The following is an 18,391-nucleotide window of genomic DNA, read 5'->3' as shown; positions in this document are numbered from 1 at the left end:
GGCCGGCCTCTTGATGCGCTCGCTCATGATGGCATTCGTGATTTGTGCAACACTCCGCCGCATGAACTTGATCTGCGCGTCCGTCCGCGTGCGCGACCCCAAACCAAAAAAATAGGGCTCGCAGACCGCAACTCGCGAGTGCGCTCACACCTCAGCAACAACTTTTGACTTGTGTTGATGTCGCAAGACGGCAGCACGAATCGCCTGCTGCCGATGCGTCAGCCGAGTCCAAAATCTCACATGCATCTTCAACGACTTGTCCAATCCTCTTGCACTCGCTGGACACTGCGAGATCAGGCGTCACGGGGAGGGAAAGCAGGTAGATGATCGTCCGCGGTGATCTGATGTGCGAGGGAGGGGCCAAGTACGCTACAAAAGCAATGGTTGCAATGCAAGGAGAAGACGAGGGAGGGATTACAGAGGCATCGAGAAAGGCGCGCTGAAGAAGTACGAGAGGGTCCTAGGTGCTTCAACATGATGAAGGTGGTTTGTGCTTTGCTTTCTTTTTGTTGCGTAGCTATGGACTGACCAGTCGAACCGACGAGTCGATCGGCGCGCTTCATCGTGGCATAGCGTCCGACAAAGCAGAATCCATGGCCCACCTGATCGGCCCGTCACTTGGTCGAGATGATCCATTTACAGGGTCCGCGGTGGGCGGGATGGGAGCCGTCGCGCTCGGTGGTGCCGGGGGACGTTCGAGAGCTGGAGCAACGGCACTTCCAAGCATGGACGCGTCCGTAGGCGGGACGCTCAGCTGAGCAAAAGCGTTCAGGTAGCTGGATGATGGGGGCGCGCGCGCGCAAAAACGGTCTGTGATCAGCATCGCGATTGCGGACATTTCAAAGATGGTCAAAGAGGTCATGATGAACTCACTCGGACTGGAAATTAAGCCAAGGGAATCGATCTTGATGCGCCAGGGGCACAGCACCCATATACTGGTCAGCTGCACGGAGATAAGATTGCGCGTCCGAAAAGTCGTTCGGACTGCCCATAAAGGGCGCCTGCGAACCGTCTTGCTGCGGCACGCTCCAGTCTGGGCTAAAGTCGATGTAGTCTTGGATGAATGTGCGAGCTGGGCGTTGGACTGAAGATGCTGCATCCGGAAACGCAGCTGTGGTTGGAGCGCTGGCAAAATTCGAGCTGAAGCTCTGAAAGCCTGTTGAGAAATCAGGAGGTCCTAGCGCTGGGGCTAGTGGCATCTGAGCGAGCACAGCGCGTCGAGAGTGCTGTTCTGGCAGCGACACTAGGGGTGCCGGCTGAGTTTTGCTCTCCATCGGCTCGAGACCTGAATCATTGGCCTCGCGGGGCACCGACTGCTGACCAGATGCGCGCTCTCGAGCGACCCCATTCTTCGCCTGACTTTTTCCAGCGGACTCCTCGCTCTTGCGCTCCAACAAAGCTGCAACGACTTGACGATGATGTTCCGCTGCACTCCACGACTTGCCCATTTTTCCCAGCCACCGCAGCGTCTGTTCTAGCTGTTGCTTGGCTTCCGCGACCACGACGGGGTCGGGCGAGGTGGTGTTTGCGAGGGAGATGGTTGCCGAGGTGTACAGCACGTACACGAGCAGAGTCGACGACTTGCGTATATCGAATGTCTCTTCGTACAGTTGGAAGAGCTGGCATATATCGCGAGCACTTTCGGAGCAGACGACGTGCGAGGAGGGCATTTCGCCGTCGTGCTCCGGAAACTTCGTTTTGATGTAAGGCCGATGAAGCACAATCATGATGGCCCTCCACCACAAATATTGACTTAGCAGTTGCGGCATCTGATTCTCGCTTTTGCTGATATCGAGACAGCTTGGCATTTCTTCTCTCCATCTTACCAAATCTCGATGACAGCGCGCTACAGCTTTGCCGGTGGGCTCGCGTTTCGCTGGATCGACCTTGCTGTGAATTGTGTTGTACTGCAGGCGCAAGGGAAGCTTCAAGTAAGCAAGGCCCTGCTCGACTGGTCAAACAGCGGTCGTTGCGATCATATCTTACCTGAGCGATTACGCCTTCCGCACATTGAGCCAACTTGGCTCCAGCAACTTGAAAGGTGATGCTTCGCGGTTTTGCATCCCTGAGCTTCCACAGAGTCGGCGGTTTGAAGAACATGGCGGCGCCAGGTCCATCCGTCCAGAGCTCGTTCTCGTCTGGAGAAGTCTTTTCGTCCGCCGATGGAAAGGGGCAATCCGTCTCGACGTCACGCAGGATAGGCGGGCGACCCAGTTGTAAGCTGAGGCATTTGTCCATCATGTAGCAGCCCCAAAAGAGGCGACGTCTGCATTGATCTTCGGCGACGCTGTACGAATGACCCAAGGCTCTGGAGACGTCCAGGTGGCGGTGCAGACCAATGTCCAGGCTCATCCTGCTTGCTGCACCAGAATACTGGGCACACTGCGACATTCGCCCCGCGCCGCATTCGTGCAGAGCCATGAACATCAGAGCTGCGACATTGGAGAGAGACGATTCGTGGTTGATACGCATGAGGAAGTATTTCGCTCTGATAAAGAAGATGGTGCTAATCTCCCGCGCAGTCACTGGCTTGAGAGAGTCTCCGCTGCCATTGGCCAAGCCTGACGCTTCGCTTGCGGCACGAGCGGCCTGATCTTGGAGCAGAGTCGATTCCGTCTCGTCATCGATGGATGCGCTCACCAATGCGCAGATGGCATTAAATAGCAGCGGCTCCTCCTTTTCGCTGATCTGGGGCACGCCGTTCTTCACGGGAATCTTGGGCTTGTAGAGCAAAGGCCAGTGCATGGCGCAGGTCATCCAATATAAGGCAAAGAGCCGGTCGATGATGATTTCCGGAATTGTCACGTCCATGATTTCGTTGTAGGCGAAACGTTCCTCCATTCCACAAATGTCTGGGCCCGTTCCTATGGCTTCTGAGAGCCGTTGAGATCCTCTCAGGTCGCGAATGGACGCGAGGTACTGCGGCAAGGGATTAGCAGTCAATCTGGGTTCGCGCGATGACATCAATTTTGCCCCTCTGCGCTCATTGTGCCACCCCTCCAGAGCCGCATCCGCGAAGCGAGAATCATCAGAGGTCTCAGTCCAGTGGAGATAAGGGCGATCCTCTGTCAGTGCAGTGGATGCCGATGAGTATCTGTTTCTCTCATCACCTCGCGAAGAAGCGCCTTGCGAGCTCTCAGTGCGAGATCTCGAGCTTCGCGTTGTGGTGGCCGCGTCGTGCAAGAAACCCGTTGACTCTGAAGCGTGGTGAGGCGGACCTGCCCAAGCTGCTCTACTTCGATTCGTGCCTCCCCGCGTAGATGCGTCTGGACCCCACTGTCCCATGTCCGGGATGCCATCCCGCGGCGTGTGGCTCGTACCAGCACTAGATGAGGAGCGCAAGCGAGACAACTTGGGAGGCGGCAGATACGGCTCGAACGAGCCTGATGCTACAGCCATGCCGCTAGTGCTGCCGCGATATTGAAGATGGGTGGTATGGGCTGCTGGGTCGAGGGGTCTGATAAAAGCACCTTTGAGGAAAGGATCCTGTACTGAGCGCCTCCTTTCGCGTGACTGGTATGACTCTTCCCGTTGCCGAGAGCCTAGGCTTGACGGCGATTCGACGATGCTATTGGTTCGTGGCTGCGCTGGTTCGTGCTGCCCATGTCCATCGGCCACTTCTCGTGCCACCTCGTCGGGATAAGTCCCTCGGAATGGAGGAGCGTTCTTAGGTTGCGCCTCGGAGTGGTCCAGAGAGGATCTATCTGCAATAGAGGTAGCGTAGCTGTCGGCTGATGGGCGATGCCCATCGCTGGTATGAGCGAGACGTTCGGACCTCAAAGCGGTGGCGCGGGCGCGAATGGAGCCCTTGGGTGGACCACTGCGAGCAGTTGTACGCATTGGACGCGACTTGTGAGTGACATCGAGACGACGCCTGCTCGGAGCTACTCCATACCGACTCACCGTTTCTTGGCTTGTCCGTACTCGCAGGTAGCGTGCGTGCGCACACAGGTAGCGCATGGCTGTTGACCATCGCACTTGACCCGCTTAGCGCTGCAGAGCTGTTCACGCAGCAGACAAGGCGGGCGAGGAAGAAGGGAAAAAGGGTCAAAGTCGCACTTGGCAGACGCAAAGATGTTCCCATAGACACACCTTGCAAGCCTGTGGTATCCGCCGCTTTTTGCGCGTAGGGGTCGCAAAATCTTCGTATGCAGGTGACGAGGCGCTGGTTCGTCTCGAGCCTAAAGATGAACCGGCTTGGCCCACACCTTCCATCTGTGGGTGTTGGTGGCTGTGAGCCGGATGAGCGAAATGGTCCATGGCAGCGTTGGCCCTTGGTCCTTGGCGCCTGGGCTCGTCCTGTCAGGAGGTCGATGGCTTGGTGAACATGTCTCCAGCTTGATGATCTCGAGTGTCGAGTGGAAGAATATGGGAGCATGGAGAGGTACGCCATCGACCTAGGATCTCCGTCACGAATTTACCGGTACAAATGCTCCTTGCGCGCATTTTGCGGCTCACGACGCCAAAGTTCGAAGCATACACGCATGCAGCTTATGATGCATGCACTCACGCCTTCAAGCATTCGCAGTCACGACTCTTGAGTCACAGTCGTGAGTGCGTGCATGCTTCTTGTGATGCAAAGCAGAAATGCACCGGTAGGTACATGCAGCTACCGCATACCGGTACGGTGGTATCGGTACAGTCTGCGAGTCACGTGAGTATGCTGTGCCTCGATCGCTGCCGCCCTTACGTCCGACCCGATACGATTCGCACCTTGATCAGCGCAACGCGCGTGCGGGCCGCGATAAGCACTCGTCTGCACTGTGACTACTTTGACTCTAGCCCTCCCACCTTTAAAGTGACTCGTCAGTGTGTGCCTCAGCATTCACGATTGCATTCGTCACCCACAACTCGAGCTGCGACGACGACACGGTACCCGTCTCTGCGCATGGCAGACTACGCAGCAGTGCATGGTGGACAACGGCTGAGACGCGGGACGCGCGACCAGCTGACCTTCATGTATACAGACTGCGCTCGTGCCGACAGTAGCATGCTGACGAGTATAGTCACTGCTTGAGTCTGGTGGTGTAAGTGAGACATTCGCGATTCGCGATTGGAAAGCATGTTTTTGATTTGATATCATGCAGCGAGGTCACCTTTCTTTTTTGAGTCATCACGACGATGTCGTGCGTGGTGTGCGCACGCAGAAGCAGCAAGCAGCAGCAGCGGCAGCAGCAAGCCTCGACTGACGACTAATTGCCGCGCAAATTTGAAATCACGACGAATGTCGGTCATATGTACCGGAGTGAAACAAGAAGGTAGATGGATGTCCTGGCGCGTGTGGAGGGAGCAAGGGTTCGCAATGAAGCAGCAGGGATTGCATGCACGCTAGCGAGAGCCCCGCTGCGCATCATGCATGAAATCGTGAATCGGAGGCGCAAGGGTTGCATGATTCATGATTGCTGCTCCTGCTGCAGCCGGCATTATGGTTATTGACAGCCTAGCTTTGCACGCGTTTCAGTTGTGATTGGGTATAGCTCAATCCTTGCCCGTATCACTGTGCTGTACCTGTAGGTGTTAACTACCGCGGGATACCCGCCTGATTGTTGGGCAACACAGCGCAAGTCTCGGTGCGCTATATATATGAACAAGGGCGGTCGCGGTGGGTCGCGATTCGCGCGAACATGTATACGCGGCCGTAGTATACTTGACCATCGATGCCAAGCCGAGCTCCCGCTTTCTTCATTTCCACGCTTGACTAGGCTTTTGACTCGGACTCTTGACTATGAGGCTTGCGCTGCCAGATGATTCACAGCTTGCTGAGGTTCTGCGCGGATGTGGTCAGAGTTTGAAGCACCGCAATCACCTTCCTCTCCCCCTGAACGTGCGATGTTTGATCTACAATCACAATACCAAGATCGAACCATGCGGCGGCGGCTGACAACACTTTTGAATCAGAATCACAATGGCATGATAGCAATTAAACCGCAAACCATTTTTGATTCGATCGCGTGGATCTGTGGTAAGTGGATCATGATGATAATAAGCAGCTCATCGAGGGTCTCCTTCACTCGTGACTTGGTTTGGGCACTCGTGATCGAGTTGTGCAGAACGCACGTGCTTGTTGACGCAGTCACAGCGATGGCGGCGTGGGAAGGGCGGCGAATTCAAACCATCTTGCATCAAATGGACCATCTCACAAACCCAAATTCCGATTGATCTCGGTGTCCCCGACACTTCTTGAATTGCGAATTCATCCTAGCACTCAAGACTCAAACTCAACTCAGTGACTGTAGCCATTTAAGATTCGAATACGTGATTGCGATTCAAGATTCAAGTGAGTCACAGACGTGAGCACGTGATCAGGTGCTTAGGGGCACGCGGTTGCATGCATGCATGCCGATGCATGGGCTGTGTTCATCATCCATCATGAAATATATTTGATTGGTGATTCTTCTGTTTGTGATTACCTGTATCAGCTATAGGCGATCCTGCTTGTGTACTCGTGACTTGTATGAGCAACGTCAATCTTGGATTTGTGGTTCGCAATCAGACTTCAAGAATAGCCAAGGTTCAGAAACGCTACCCTTCCGCCTTCTTTGTGGATGCCGTTGCATTTCGCAGCTAGGACAAGCCGCGCAGCAAGAGAATCGCAATCGTCAAGTGAATCACGAATGGAGCGGACTGACAAGGCGCACATCCCGCACACATCCGGTGGCTGCGTCGTGAGACCGCCGCCTCATTCTGCTCGCGTTTGTCTGACAGAATGAGTGAAACATCGGTGCCGCCTGTTTTGGGGCAGGCGGATGCGGAAAGGCAAGAGAGGCAGACTATGCAAGAGCTGAATGGAGGCACGGTCCGACCTCTGCAAGACCTTTGCGGCGCATCTTCACAGCCAGATCCATCCGCAGTGGGTCAGTCGCGGTCGAATGCCCAACAGAATGATCCTGCTGGTGCTGCTGCTGCTAGTCTGGATGCTCCGCTTCGTCCGGAAGACGTCTTGCAAGATTGCGATAGCGAAGGGTTGGAGATGCTCGAACAAGCTGGTGAAGAGGTGAGACGCACAGGGCGTCGCTCTATTTTCGGGGATCGTGGATGCGCGCGCGCTAAGTCAGCACTTCGCTTTCCCCTTGCGGCTCTCCGTCTGTGATTTTGAAGGAGTCCGAGAACGAAGAAGATGATGCTGCGTACAACTCGCTACTGGATGAAGGTGCGCTGGAATACCTCTCATGGCGCATCTTTTCTCACACTGACGCTAGCACCCGGCTGCAACGCTGTGTGACGGTCACGCAATAAGCCGAGCGACTGTACCCCAACGAACGTCAAGAGAGCATCGTGGAGGATTTGAAAGAGAATGGTATGGTGCATTTCGTAAAGACTTACCTCTCGGAGGCTACCACATTGCACCAGCTGCATCTCATGATCATCGGCTTTGGTACCATCCTAGTGAGACCCTTCGCTTGCACGCTCGTCCCATCCCGTGGCACACTACTAATGCAAGGTGAAGCCTCTCGTATAGCCGAGGAGTATACGTTTGAGCCCCTCCAGAGCGTTCGTCGTTGGCGTGTTGAAAGCGATGGCCTCTCGCATGTGAGTCAGCCTCGATCGCAGACACCTTTGCATCGCATAAACAACTTCTGGCGCGAAGTAAGCTCACGTCGCAGCTCTTGCCAGCCTTCGAAATCGCGAACGACTCCAACATCTCAATACTGTGGACGATGTTTTGAGCCTGCTCGCGAATGCGCGCAGAGTTGTGGTGCTCTCTGGCGCAGGCATCAGTGTCAGCTGCGGTATACCTGGTGCGTGTCTGCCGAGTGTTAATGTAGGGCTCTTTGTAAGTGTCGCTCATAAAGTGCACCTCGAGCGCTGTCACAGATTTCCGCTCCAGAGACGGCATCTATGCTAATTTGCTGCGAGAGGGCAAGTACGATCTCGCAGACCCCCAAGACGTGAGCATGGGAACCTCTTTGCTTTACAATCTGCTCAGAATGTGTCGAGCCATTGGGCTAACGCTCGTCTACACTGGCTCATCTGGACAGATGTTCGACAAGGAGTTCTTCATGCAGGATCCTTCGTGCTTCTTCAGCTTTGCGTGAGCAGTTTGCGGGTCCTTCGTCGCAGCCTGCGCGATCTGGTGCGCTTCGCTAAATTCGCGCACTTTCACCAGCAACTCCATCTTCCCTTCAAACTTCGTTCCTTCACCGACGCATCGATTCATCAAGCTCCTAGAAGACCGGAACGTTTTGCTGAGAAATTACTCTCAGAACATAGACACGCTGGAGCAGCAGGCAGGCGTAAGCATGACGACCGCAGCTTCAAGATGTCGCTCTCCCCATGCCAATCTGACAAAACGATTTCGCAAATCTCTTGACTCGTTGACGACAGATCACGAGAGTTCTGAATTGTCATGGTTCCTTTGCTCAAGCGACTTGCACCAATCCGGCCTGCGGACATTCTGTGGATGGGCAAATGATAAGGCCAGATATCTTTGCCCGAAGAGTTCCTTTTTGTCCCAAATGTCACCCATCGCAGACACAGGGATCTCAGGCCAAGAAGAGAAAGAAGAGACAGGGCAAGGACTGGCAAAGCGATGATGAGAGCGACGAGGAGGACAAGAGGCTTGATGCTCGACCAGCTGGATGGGGCGTCTTGAAGGTGAGTCGGAAGAGCCGAGGCATGGATACTCGAGTCGTGAGTGATCCTGACGAGCGCGAGGGTGCGTGCGCCTTGTCCGAATAGCCGTGCATCACGTTCTTTGGCGAGAAGCTGAGCGACGACTTTGACCGATGTGAGCAGCGTTCATGCCATGATTGCGCGTCGATCGATGGCCATCATTCGGACGCTGAACTCTGACTGAATACTCTGCTCTCGGTTATCCGATGACCGCCGCTCAAGGTCTTTTCCGAGATCGCGAGTCGGTGGATCTGATCCTAGTGATGGGCACATCGCTCAAAGTGGCGCCGGTTTCCGAACTGATAGGTCATATGCCCCACCGAGTTCCCGTCGTCCTGATCAATAGGACTCCCATACGACACATGGCGGTCGACATTCAACTGTTGGGAGATGCAGACTTGATCGTTGCGCACCTGTGCGAGCGGCTGGGATGGGATTTGCCCCCTGCTTCTGCTGCGAGCAAAGCACCGCTTGCCCAGATGGAGCGTGTGGGTGGGCTTGTTCCGCAAAGAATGGGCACGAGGTGAGTCGTCGCAGTTTGCGTTTGCTAGAGGTGATGAGCGTGAGCTGCGAGTGGGTTCTGGGCATGCACTGAAATACTGATTCGGCCTAATGCACAGTCACTGCTGGCTTTTCCCTGGCGCTGAGCCGGGCAATCTTTTGGAGTTGCTCGACGACGACGAGGAGGAGGAGGAGGAGGAGGAGGAGAAGGAGGAGGAGGAAGAAGAGGAGGAAGAGAAGGAGAAGGAAGAGAAAGAGGAGAAGGAGGAGAAGGAGAAGGAGGAGAAGAAGGGGGAGGAAGTGTAGGATACATCCCAGCATCAGCCAGACAGGCACTCGTACGCGATCGAAAAAAACACGAACGAGACGCGCGCCGGAGCAAATGCAGCTGCCTACGAGTAAGAACGTCGATCGATCGAGCGTTCGGATGAGGAGGAGGAGGAGGAGGAGGGACATCTGGGGAACAGAGCAGCATAGACGCACCCTCTAGAAGGTGTTGCTTGGAGGTGGAAGCCGCATCTCGCTGTGCAGAAGGTGGAAGAGCGGAGTGTCGTGGAGGATGAGAGAGCGGGCAAAAGACGACGAGTGGGAGGAAAACCAAAGGCGCGCGGGATACGTTGTGCTTGGTCGATGACGTATGGCAGAAGGAGCCAATTCAAAATCTGCCAGAGTCGAACCTCGATCGACCCTACTGATCCAAGCGCATCGCATGCATTGCAAGACGATCCGTAAAATACGCTCTTCATCTCGCACCAACAGAAGCGATGGATGAGACCCTCTGCTGCTGCTGCTGTGCTGGCACTTCCGAAGCAGCATTGTTGTTGCTGCTGTGTGTGCTAGCCAAGGCGGTCCTGACATGAAAAGTGCAAGCGCTCAACTGACCCGGATGAGGTGAAGTCTCGCCCACCACACTAGCTTGCACTCCCAGTCGCGCCAATGCTCCTCGAACGATTCCCGTAGGATAGGCGAGGTGCTTGAAATTCAAAGAAGAAGAAGAACACGGGAGATGGCCGGAAAGACAGAGAGAGAGGGGTAGAGGGGGTGTCAGCGCATGGGTGATGAGTGGGGAGAACGGGCAGGTCGAGCAATCGAGTTGCGAGAAATACATCACCACCATGCAACTCGAAGCTTGGGAACGAAGAAAACGCACGATTTTGGCTGCTTGGGCGGAATCGGAAGGACCGAGCGGTGCGCTGATATGCCGAAGAGTTTTGAAGTGGTTGTCCTGCAGCACATAGACACCCTGTAGCGCGACACATTGGTCGAAGGGCGGGTTTAGAGGGGATGCAAATCGGAGTCAGTGCCGGTCCAAAGGTGGAGCAAGGGGGGAGAAAGATATTTCGTGGACTTGCTTGGATCACGGCACAAACGGAACTTCTTGCGTCTTGGCCACGACGCAAACGCACCTTGTGGTTCGTTCGCAAGTGATCCACCTGCTTTTCGAAGCTGGCAGTCCAGACTTCTTTGCAGACGAATTTGAGCACTTCCAAGGTCGAAGAGGGAGGAGGCTGTTGTCTCTCGAGCAAGAGTCTAGGTTCCCAAGCGTTTCGTAAGCGGGCCAATCGGACCAGTCAGAAAAGTCTCTTGAACTTTTGCAGCAAGATGAAGTGGGATGCTTGGACATACGAAGACTCACTTGTCTGCAAAGCCGTGCCCCGCACTAGCTCCTATCCCCTCCAACCTCCTCAACAACTCCGTCTCTTCCGTGTGAATTTCCTGATTGACGACCAGTCCCGCTTCCCTCATATCCTCAAACACCCTGTTCCTCCTCTTTCTTGCGATGATTGTAGAAGCGGCCAAGACGGATACCATCTCTATGCTCAACGCTGACAGGCAAAAGTAGTCGACTTGGTGAGCCATGCCGTTGGACTCGAGGGATGACTTGGGAGCTTGACGATGCGCGTCAGATTTGAGGAGCGGTAGAGGTGGTCGAATGGGATTGGAGGCGCTGGAAAGAGAGGCTGAACGTGCTGGGTGCGTAGATGATGGACCGGCGCTGGTGCTGGTGCTGGCATTGGCGCTGATGGAAGTTTGAAGCGCACCGGTAGAAGCAGAAGTGGGCACAGATTGCTTGATCGATCGAGCGGCAGCGCTCTTATTTAGCCCAGCCAAGGAGGAAGAGGAGGCACCTCCGATGGTAGCGAAAGAAGGATCTTTCAACATCAAGCCTACAGCCGTCTCTGCAGCGCTCCGCATCGATGCTTCTCTTCCAGCCTCTGCACCCTCACCCTCACCCTCACCCTCCCACTTGCTCACCACGCCCAATCGAGATTTCTCATCGAAAAGTCTGGCAGCACGAGCGATGGATGCAGCGACCAGCCTGCCGTGCAAATCTGACCCGCTACCTTCTGAAGAGGAGAGAAAAGCCTTGAGAGCGAGCAAAGCTGCTGCTTGACCCACTTCTTCAGGCGATACCTCTTCCCTTTCCCCACTCCCACTCCCGCTCCCACTCGACTCATCTTGAGATTGCTGATCGATCGAGTAGGCGACAACTGCGGTTTGGACCTTTTCCACGCTCTGCAACAACTTTCCATCGTCCAACTTGGATGCCAAGCTGTTCAAGCCGCTTTCTCCGCGAGTCTGTTCTTGAATCCACTCGGCCACCTTGCTATACAATGGCAGTACCTGCTCTTCGTTCGTGGCATTGTAGATGCTCTGAGCTTGAGCGGCGATTTGACCTGCATCGAAAGCAAAGGGCACACTGGATTGAGCCGATGTGCCCGCAGTGCTGCTGCTGCTGGACGAGGAAGCGGCGTTCCATTGTGAACCGCCTTGAGGTGCTACGGTCGACATGACGGACCGTAGTGTAGCAGTCAAAAGAGTAGGCGCTTGAGAGAGGAAAGCAGACCAGAGTTTGCTTGTAGGTGAGCAAGGAAATGAAGAATGTGAATGCGGGAAGGGGTTATCAGGTGAAAGTGCCAGAGTTGCATGGCTGCAATTAAGCGAGCGGCTGATCGGTGCAGCGGTGTGATCCAAGATACACGATTCAGATTGCGTGGCCGCGGTGCTGCGTGTGAGCAGCAGACGCGCGTGTGATGAGATGGGAATCTTTCGAGCAGTCACGTGATCTTCAATGATTCTTATATCCCTTGTTACCCATACCGCGTACTCTTGATTCAAATTCCTTGATTCAGATTCGAATTCACGATTCCCCCGCCCTTGTTCTGGCTTTGTGGCTACTCGTTGAAGAGCAGGCTGTTTTGCGTGTTCAGAGTCTGATGAGTAGAGCCACTGGGCGTGAGTCGTGAGTCGCGAGTCGTGAGTCGCAAGCATGGCCGTGACTCACGACTCTTGACTTGCATTCGACGCGAATCTGAATTCTTGATGCAATAATCACGAATTGAATTACTCCATCTGCCTGTCTGCCATGCAGCTGTGCTGGACAAGTCTCTTGACTATCAAGTATATAGATGACTCGCCCAGCAGGCTCTCCTGCATGTCGTCTGAATGAAATGACGAATCTTGAGCGTGCATTCGAAGACGAGTCATGATTCGATCGCAGCGAGATTCAAAGAGTCACGCTGCAGTCAGAGTCACGAGTGATGTATGTATGCCCAAGTCACCCGCGCGCAAATGTGGGCGCATGCTGCACGCGCGCCTGACTCTGACGGTACCGGTACCGTACATGACTCATAATCGCGTTCATCATGCGCGCGGCGCCCAAAAAAAAAAGGAAAGAAAAAAGTAAGTTGCGCTCAAGACTTACCGCGGTACGATGAAGATGCGGCGAGGAGGATGTGTAATTCTTAATGATTGCCATTCAAATTCAAATTCAGAGATTTCCAGCATTCAGTGCAGCGTGAGTGCAGTGCGGCAGTGCAGTGCAGCGCAGCGCAGTAGCCAGCCAGCCAGTTCGCTGCACGACTTGCGCGCTCGCAATTTGAATCAAGAATCGTGAATCCAATCCTTCGCTCCACTCGTGACTCCCATGCCACTCGACTCATCATTCGCACGCGCACGCATATCCCTCGACGACGTTCGACTGCCAAGCCATCCTGCTTCCTCAAGGTACAAATACAAGCAGCGCCTTCAATCCACATTCAGCAAAACGCAAAGCGCTTTTCCCCCCACTCACGACTGAACTTTGGGAAAGGCTCGATCAACTCCTCTGATAAGCAACCAGCTTTGCATCACCCACCACCCCTCACACTTGTCCCTCTGCGTTCATCATCTCTCTCACCATCCATCCAAGCTTCCTCTGAAGGCGCACCTCCTCGACTCAACAGTTTACGACATAACCTCCAGCACATTCCCCCACTCTCCTCACGCCCCCCCCCCAAACCCACCCTCAGCATACACGCCATGGCCGTACGTTGCCAATTTGAAAACTCCAGCGAGATTGGTGTCTTTGCCAGGTGAGTTTGGGTGGACAGGGGGGGAAGCAAGCAGCTTGGACGTCAGATCTCGCTTCGCCAGTGCAGCATCTCTCGCTCGAATGGGGGGGGGGGGGGGAATACGGGCGGCAGAACGCCACAGCAGTGTGTGTGGGGGCCAATCGGCACGTCCCACTCTCGAGAAGCACCAATAGATTCTCTCCCAGCTGATACAAAATTGCTCCGGACCATTCACCTCATTCCGCGGGCCCTCCTGCTCTCTGCAGTCTGACCAATTCCTACTGTCTAGTAGCAGTAGGCGGATCAGCCAACTTCGCCTCCACCTTTGAAGCGGAGCTGCAAGATGTGATACCGGTCATCTTCTGCACCATTGCCGGTACGCGTCTAGTGGGTCGATTGACCGTGGGCAACAGACATGGTCTGCTCGTTCCCAGCACCACGACGGATCAGGAGCTGCAGCATCTCAGAAACAGTTTGCCTGATCAGGTGGCTATTCAGAGAGTGGAAGAGAGACTGTCGGCTCTTGGAAACGTCATTGTTTGCAATGGTGAGCTTTTTCCATCTTTTTGTTTGTTTGTTTTTGGGGAAAATGGAGAGAGGGGAGAAAGCGGTAGGTGGATGGATGGATGGGTGGGAGAGTGCGTTGGAGGCGGAATCGACCGCATGGGCCGGCATCAAGTCGGCCGCATAAGCCAGGCGGCCTGCACACTCGGTCCTACACGCCAGCGAGCACCTCAAAACTAACAAAGTGCCCATCCCCAAATGTCGACGGCCAGATTACGTGGCGCTCGTGCACCCAGACCTGGACAGGGAAACCGAGGAAATCATAGCAGATGTGCTCAAAGTGGAAGTGTTCAGGCAGACTGTCGGGTGAGTGTCACTTTGCAGGGCGCGTGAGACAGATAGAGAGAGTGTGTGAGAGCGTCGGAGAGAGAGCGTTTGCATTGCCCCTCGCGCTTGTGCCTGGAACTTCTTGCAGCTCTGCCCCTGCTCAACCCCAGCTTCGCTCATGGCTGATCGCATCCGACACGTCTTCTCGATCTTGCCTTGCCCGCAGCGACAACGTCCTCGTAGGTTCCTACGCTTCCCTGACAAATCAAGGCGCGCTAGTGCATCCCAAGACATCGCTGCAAGATCAAGACGAGCTATCCTCCTTGCTTCAAGTGCCCGTCATTGCAGGAACAGTCAATCGAGGATCCGAACTGATCGGAGCTGGATTGTTGGTCAACGACTTTGCAGCGTTTGCGGGATTGGATAGCACGGCGACGGAATTGTCCGTCATCGAAGCGGCCTTCAAGATCAATCAGGCGGGCGGAAGCGGAGTGGTCGACGAACTCAGAGACGCGCTCGTCGATACGTATGCGTAGCTGTAGTGCGCAGAGCCCCGTCAATGAGAATCTGCTGCTACACAGTCGAAGCATTGCGATTGGCATTTGCGATGCTGCTCGGGGATCCGTCGAGTGTTGTTGGCGCTCAAGACGCACAGACGAGGATAAGGGGCGGTTTCGTTGTTCATTAACATGGCCGGTGCTTGGGATTGACTGGAACAGGTGATGAATCGGATGAGAGCACGATTACAGATGAGCTTTACTAGAGATTGCTGAAGCGCGATCGAGGCGAGTTGGTGGCATTGCTACACGGGATGAAGGTAGGGCGAAGGGGAGGGGGGGAAGGGGTTGGCGAGCTGAGCAAAGGCTTACCAGCATACACGAGCTCACCCTCTCACCCACACACACACACACACGCACATGCCACTCACCCATTCTGACTTTGCAAAAAGTCATCCATACCTTCGTGTTCGCCCCCAATCTTCATATTATCGCGCACGAGATCCTGCCAATCTTGCGGGTCGATGACGACGCCGCCGCCTTCTGCGCCTCTTCCAGCTCCGGCTCCAGCTCCAGCTCCATCGACCATGTCCAGTTCGCGGAAAGCGGATAACCACCAGCCGTGCGTCGTTGCGTCGTCTGTTGAGCGAACCTCTTGCCAGGTGGATTGCCAGGGCTTGTCGAGGATGTAGTGCACGTTTCGCACTTCTGCATCCACCCACATCCGAGGGTGCACGTAGCGCAACCTTGTTTGACGTCGTCGTGCGAGTCAGGCAACGCGTGCGTTCGAAGACGCGAGGGGGGGTGGGGTAAGCGGTGACGCTCTTCGAGAAAAGGGGAAGACGAGAGACGGGCCGAATGGCGTGCTCACGGCTTGAGGGCATTATACGTCCAAGGCAGCACCTGCCACTTGGACTCGAACAACGCAGCGAGGAGGTCCTTGAATTCGATTCACGCAAAGGTCAGATCAGGTCCGCAATTTGAGCGCTTTGACAGCCGCAATGATGATCCACTGACCTGATCAGGGAAGGACCAAGCCAGCACGCGCGGATCGGTACCGAGCATATGCTCAATGTCCTTCATGGTATCCAGCGAAGGCTTGAGCACGACTAGACCGCTGTTGAGCAATCTATGAGTGGGTAGAGAATCTGCAGTGACCTGCAGTGGACTCGTGAGGCAAGAAGGATGTGTTTGCGGAGTGAAGCCGCAATTGGCAGGAACCCTTGCGAGCCCGACCGACCGCGCGTTCTCACAAAGTCAGCCATGAGCGCACCTGTTGTCCCTCTGCATGTACTTGCCCTGGCATGCAACTCACCAATCCGCAGGATAGGTTGGCATCTTTTTGGGATTGCAAGTGCAGGCGAAACTGCTCGCTATCTCTTTGCCATCGTCCAACTGCAGATCCATCAGCTCGTCCATATTCCTCCGTACCAACATGTCGCTGTCCACCATGACCACTCTCTCATACTGCGTCAGCTCAAATGCTCTCAGCTTCGTCCACACATCTCCAAAGCGCTCGTACGCAAGATTCTGCGGTCGATGCCGTGGCAGCAGCAACAAAGGGTGATCAGCACACTCAACACTACCAATCCGCCCCAAATGCAGCGTCTACTTTGCGCCTCACAGTGCTGGTCGATGTCGGTCTCAAATCCTTCACCTCCACGATTTTGCATCCCAACGCGCTGACCACCCTTCTGGCCCTCTCAGAAAGCTTTCCAGTGACGTACACGACGAGCGGATATCTGCTCTTGTGCGTCTGCAGCAGGCTCGTTGCGAACACGACCAGACCTGGCAGGTACTTTTCGCCAGTCATCAGAGTGGCCCAACACGCTTTGCCATCTGCTTTCTTCTCGTCCGCGTCTTCCTCAAACGAATCTGCAGAAGAAGTGGAGACGCGAAGACAAAGTGGGTCAGATCAAGCGGGCGGAATTATCATTGAGGACGCTACCAAGACGAACGAGGGAAGGGTATTCGGGGGGAAAGAGAACGATGTGGACGAACAATGCAAAAGCGAATCGCCGCAGCTTCACGCACTCATGACCACCGGAGCGGCGGCGACGCCCGGTGTTGGGCCTGCCTTTTCTGCACCATCATCGGGACTACCTGCATGCCTGAGGATCCAGCTGAAGGGGTGGGCGATGGTAGTGAAACATTGTGAGCCTAGGGCGATCATCCGTGTTGTATACCCGCACACACTTACTCGACATTGTATTGCAAAAAGTGGACCTATCGAATTCGAGTGCACATGGTGAGGCGCGAGTCAGCGTCAGCATCCCATCGCATACGCAGCGCCCTGACAAGACTATGCATACCTTGTCATCGCCTTTCTCGTTGTGACCTTCGTGAAAGAATCCAGGCCAGCTCTTGTAGTCCTTGTCCGAGGCGTCCAGCTTCTCGTACAATTCCCTACTGGCCTTGGGCGAAGTGACGGGATCCGCTTCTCCATGTGCAAAAAGCACCGGCAAGTCCTTGGGATAGTTTTTGTACCACTCGCTCACCAACCTGGGACCTCCGAGCAGAGGTCCGGCAATAGCTCGAACGTAGACGACGCCAGAAATGAGAGGATCCTTCTTGTTCTCCGCAACGACTGCTGGGTCGTGAGACAGCTCTGCGGGGTTGACGGGCGCGTACCACATGACGTTTGGGAAGGCTTTCAAGAGTCTCGGGGCGAGCCAGAAGAAGGCGCTCGGTGGAGGCTGTGGACTCAACAAGGTGGGTGTATCAGCCCGCGATCGCTGCAGCGCATTACCTACGCCGCCCAACTCTCCCGGGGCCATGGGCATGGGCGAGACTCACGTGCGTCAGACGCAGCCAAGGACTCGAGACGACGATGCCCTTGATGAGCTTCTTCGTCTCTGCTTTGGGCGCCCCCTCTTCCGTCTCTGGTCTCGCAAAGAAGCCAAACGCCAGACCGCCTCCCTGCAAGTTGCGAGCGTGTAAGATCAGTCGAACCGTTTCCCTGCCCAGTCCGTCCCGACATGACCTCTGGGCACGAAGCTCACCATGGAGTGTCCATACAAGAACAGAGGCACCCTTCCCTCTCCATGCTTTTCATCCAAAGCTTTCCTCTCCTGCACAACGATGCTCTCGATATCCTGAAACAGTTGAGGCCAACTGGTGTTGGAGTAGTTCTTCTTTATTTCCTGTTTTCCATACCCTCTTTGAGAGAAGGTCAAAGTCTGAACACCTTGCGAAGCCAAAAAGTTGCCAACGTGCTGATAGCGATCGTGATGTTCGATGAAGCCATGCAGGAGGATGACGGCAGCTTTGGGCAACGAAAAAGCTTCGACTTTGGGAGTAAATCGACGGGCTGGTAAGGTCAAACCATCGTACGAGGTGATGCGGTACTCTTCCACGCTCGGCTTGACCGAGTCTGCGATGGGAATCGTAGCTGCCATTGTTGCTTCCGAACCAGGGTCCACCCCGCTCCACCTGACGAGTGAGTGCCAAGTGGGTGTGTGTATGATGGTGAAGGTCAGTGAGTACAAAGACGAATGACAAATGGCCATGCAGTCGTGAGTCGTGAGTCTAGAGTCTGTAGCACAAGCAGGCAAGTCCTTCTGCCTCATCAACTTGACCTTCTGCTGCTGCTGCTGCTGCTGCTGCTGTGCAGAA

At 55.0% G+C, this 18,391-nt stretch overlaps 5 protein-coding genes across 5 annotated transcripts; 2 read left to right on the top strand and 3 right to left on the bottom strand.

Annotated features, from left to right (window-relative positions):
• Positions 1-294: 294 nt before the first annotated feature.
• Positions 295-4,531, bottom strand: IE81DRAFT_363238 (hypothetical protein). Its single transcript, XM_025516752.1, has 5 exons — positions 4,093-4,531; positions 3,904-4,001; positions 1,987-3,820; positions 874-1,907; positions 295-776 (listed from the first exon to the last, which is right to left on the bottom strand). Exons 1-5 carry the CDS (start codon positions 4,258-4,260, stop codon positions 560-562), a joined length of 3,351 nt encoding a protein of 1,116 aa, XP_025373397.1. The 5' UTR covers positions 4,261-4,531; the 3' UTR covers positions 295-559.
• A 1,887-nt stretch (positions 4,532-6,418) lies between these two features.
• Positions 6,419-9,886, top strand: IE81DRAFT_319112 (SIR2-domain-containing protein). Its single transcript, XM_025512625.1, has 12 exons — positions 6,419-6,994; positions 7,099-7,150; positions 7,238-7,386; positions 7,460-7,530; positions 7,615-7,739; positions 7,816-7,889; positions 7,980-8,032; positions 8,108-8,234; positions 8,326-8,595; positions 8,680-8,728; positions 8,836-9,136; positions 9,234-9,886. Exons 1-12 carry the CDS (start codon positions 6,707-6,709, stop codon positions 9,418-9,420), a joined length of 1,746 nt encoding a protein of 581 aa, XP_025373396.1. The 5' UTR covers positions 6,419-6,706; the 3' UTR covers positions 9,421-9,886.
• IE81DRAFT_343857 (hypothetical protein) lies at positions 9,857-11,907 on the bottom strand (the record flags this gene model as incomplete). Its single annotated transcript, XM_025515753.1, has 4 exons — positions 9,857-10,087; positions 10,265-10,357; positions 10,521-10,644; positions 10,751-11,907. The coding sequence occupies 4 exons, from the start codon at positions 11,905-11,907 to the stop codon at positions 9,857-9,859; spliced, it is 1,605 nt and encodes a 534-aa protein (XP_025373395.1).
• Positions 11,908-13,285: 1,378 nt separating this feature from the next.
• On the top strand, positions 13,286-15,009 carry IE81DRAFT_798 (putative TIF6-translation initiation factor 6). The gene is made up of 4 exons (XM_025517651.1): positions 13,286-13,469; positions 13,715-13,995; positions 14,225-14,318; positions 14,506-15,009. Exons 1-4 carry the CDS (start codon positions 13,417-13,419, stop codon positions 14,813-14,815), a joined length of 738 nt encoding a protein of 245 aa, XP_025373394.1. The 5' UTR covers positions 13,286-13,416; the 3' UTR covers positions 14,816-15,009.
• On the bottom strand, positions 14,683-18,354 carry IE81DRAFT_319109 (nucleotide-diphospho-sugar transferase). Its single transcript, XM_025512624.1, has 11 exons — positions 17,779-18,354; positions 17,573-17,695; positions 17,089-17,472; positions 16,977-17,002; positions 16,811-16,899; positions 16,401-16,651; positions 16,092-16,306; positions 15,794-15,998; positions 15,648-15,715; positions 15,208-15,522; positions 14,683-15,081 (listed from the first exon to the last, which is right to left on the bottom strand). Exons 1-11 carry the CDS (start codon positions 18,172-18,174, stop codon positions 15,039-15,041), a joined length of 2,115 nt encoding a protein of 704 aa, XP_025373393.1. The 5' UTR covers positions 18,175-18,354; the 3' UTR covers positions 14,683-15,038.
• Between the last annotated feature and the right edge of the window lie 37 nt (positions 18,355-18,391).

This window comes from Ceraceosorus guamensis (assembly GCF_003144195.1).
Source record: "Ceraceosorus guamensis strain MCA 4658 unplaced genomic scaffold IE81scaffold_1, whole genome shotgun sequence".
Lineage (NCBI taxonomy): Eukaryota > Fungi > Basidiomycota > Exobasidiomycetes > Ceraceosorales > Ceraceosoraceae > Ceraceosorus > Ceraceosorus guamensis.
This window is presented reverse-complemented; position numbering and strand designations above follow the sequence as displayed.

Bases quoted from the DNA above. Each gene is read 5' to 3' on its own strand.
- IE81DRAFT_319109 (XM_025512624.1), bottom strand. From the start codon at position 18,174: ATGGCAGCTACGATTCCCATCGCAGACTCGGTCAAGCCGAGCGTGGAA. The intron at 17,003-17,088 runs GTATGCATAGTC...CGAATTCGATAG, and splicing joins ACGAGAAAGGCGATGACAAG to GTCCACTTTTTGCAATACAA. The intron at 15,523-15,647 runs GTGAGCACGCCA...ACGTCAAACAAG, and splicing joins ACGTATAATGCCCTCAAGCC to GTTGCGCTACGTGCACCCTC.
- IE81DRAFT_319112 (XM_025512625.1), top strand. From the start codon at position 6,707: ATGAGTGAAACATCGGTGCCGCCTGTTTTGGGGCAGGCGGATGCGGAA. The intron at 7,387-7,459 runs GTGAGACCCTTC...CCTCTCGTATAG, and splicing joins TCGGCTTTGGTACCATCCTA to CCGAGGAGTATACGTTTGAG. The intron at 9,137-9,233 runs GTGAGTCGTCGC...CCTAATGCACAG, and splicing joins CCGCAAAGAATGGGCACGAG to TCACTGCTGGCTTTTCCCTG.
- IE81DRAFT_363238 (XM_025516752.1), bottom strand. From the start codon at position 4,260: ATGGACCATTTCGCTCATCCGGCTCACAGCCACCAACACCCACAGATG. The intron at 1,908-1,986 runs GTAAGATATGAT...TTGCGCCTGCAG, and splicing joins CGGAAGGCGTAATCGCTCAG to TACAACACAATTCACAGCAA. The intron at 777-873 runs GTGAGTTCATCA...CCCATCATCCAG, and splicing joins TGGCTTAATTTCCAGTCCGA to CTACCTGAACGCTTTTGCTC.
- IE81DRAFT_798 (XM_025517651.1), top strand. From the start codon at position 13,417: ATGGCCGTACGTTGCCAATTTGAAAACTCCAGCGAGATTGGTGTCTTT. The intron at 13,470-13,714 runs GTGAGTTTGGGT...TGCTCTCTGCAG, and splicing joins GAGATTGGTGTCTTTGCCAG to TCTGACCAATTCCTACTGTC. The intron at 13,996-14,224 runs GTGAGCTTTTTC...GTCGACGGCCAG, and splicing joins AAACGTCATTGTTTGCAATG to ATTACGTGGCGCTCGTGCAC.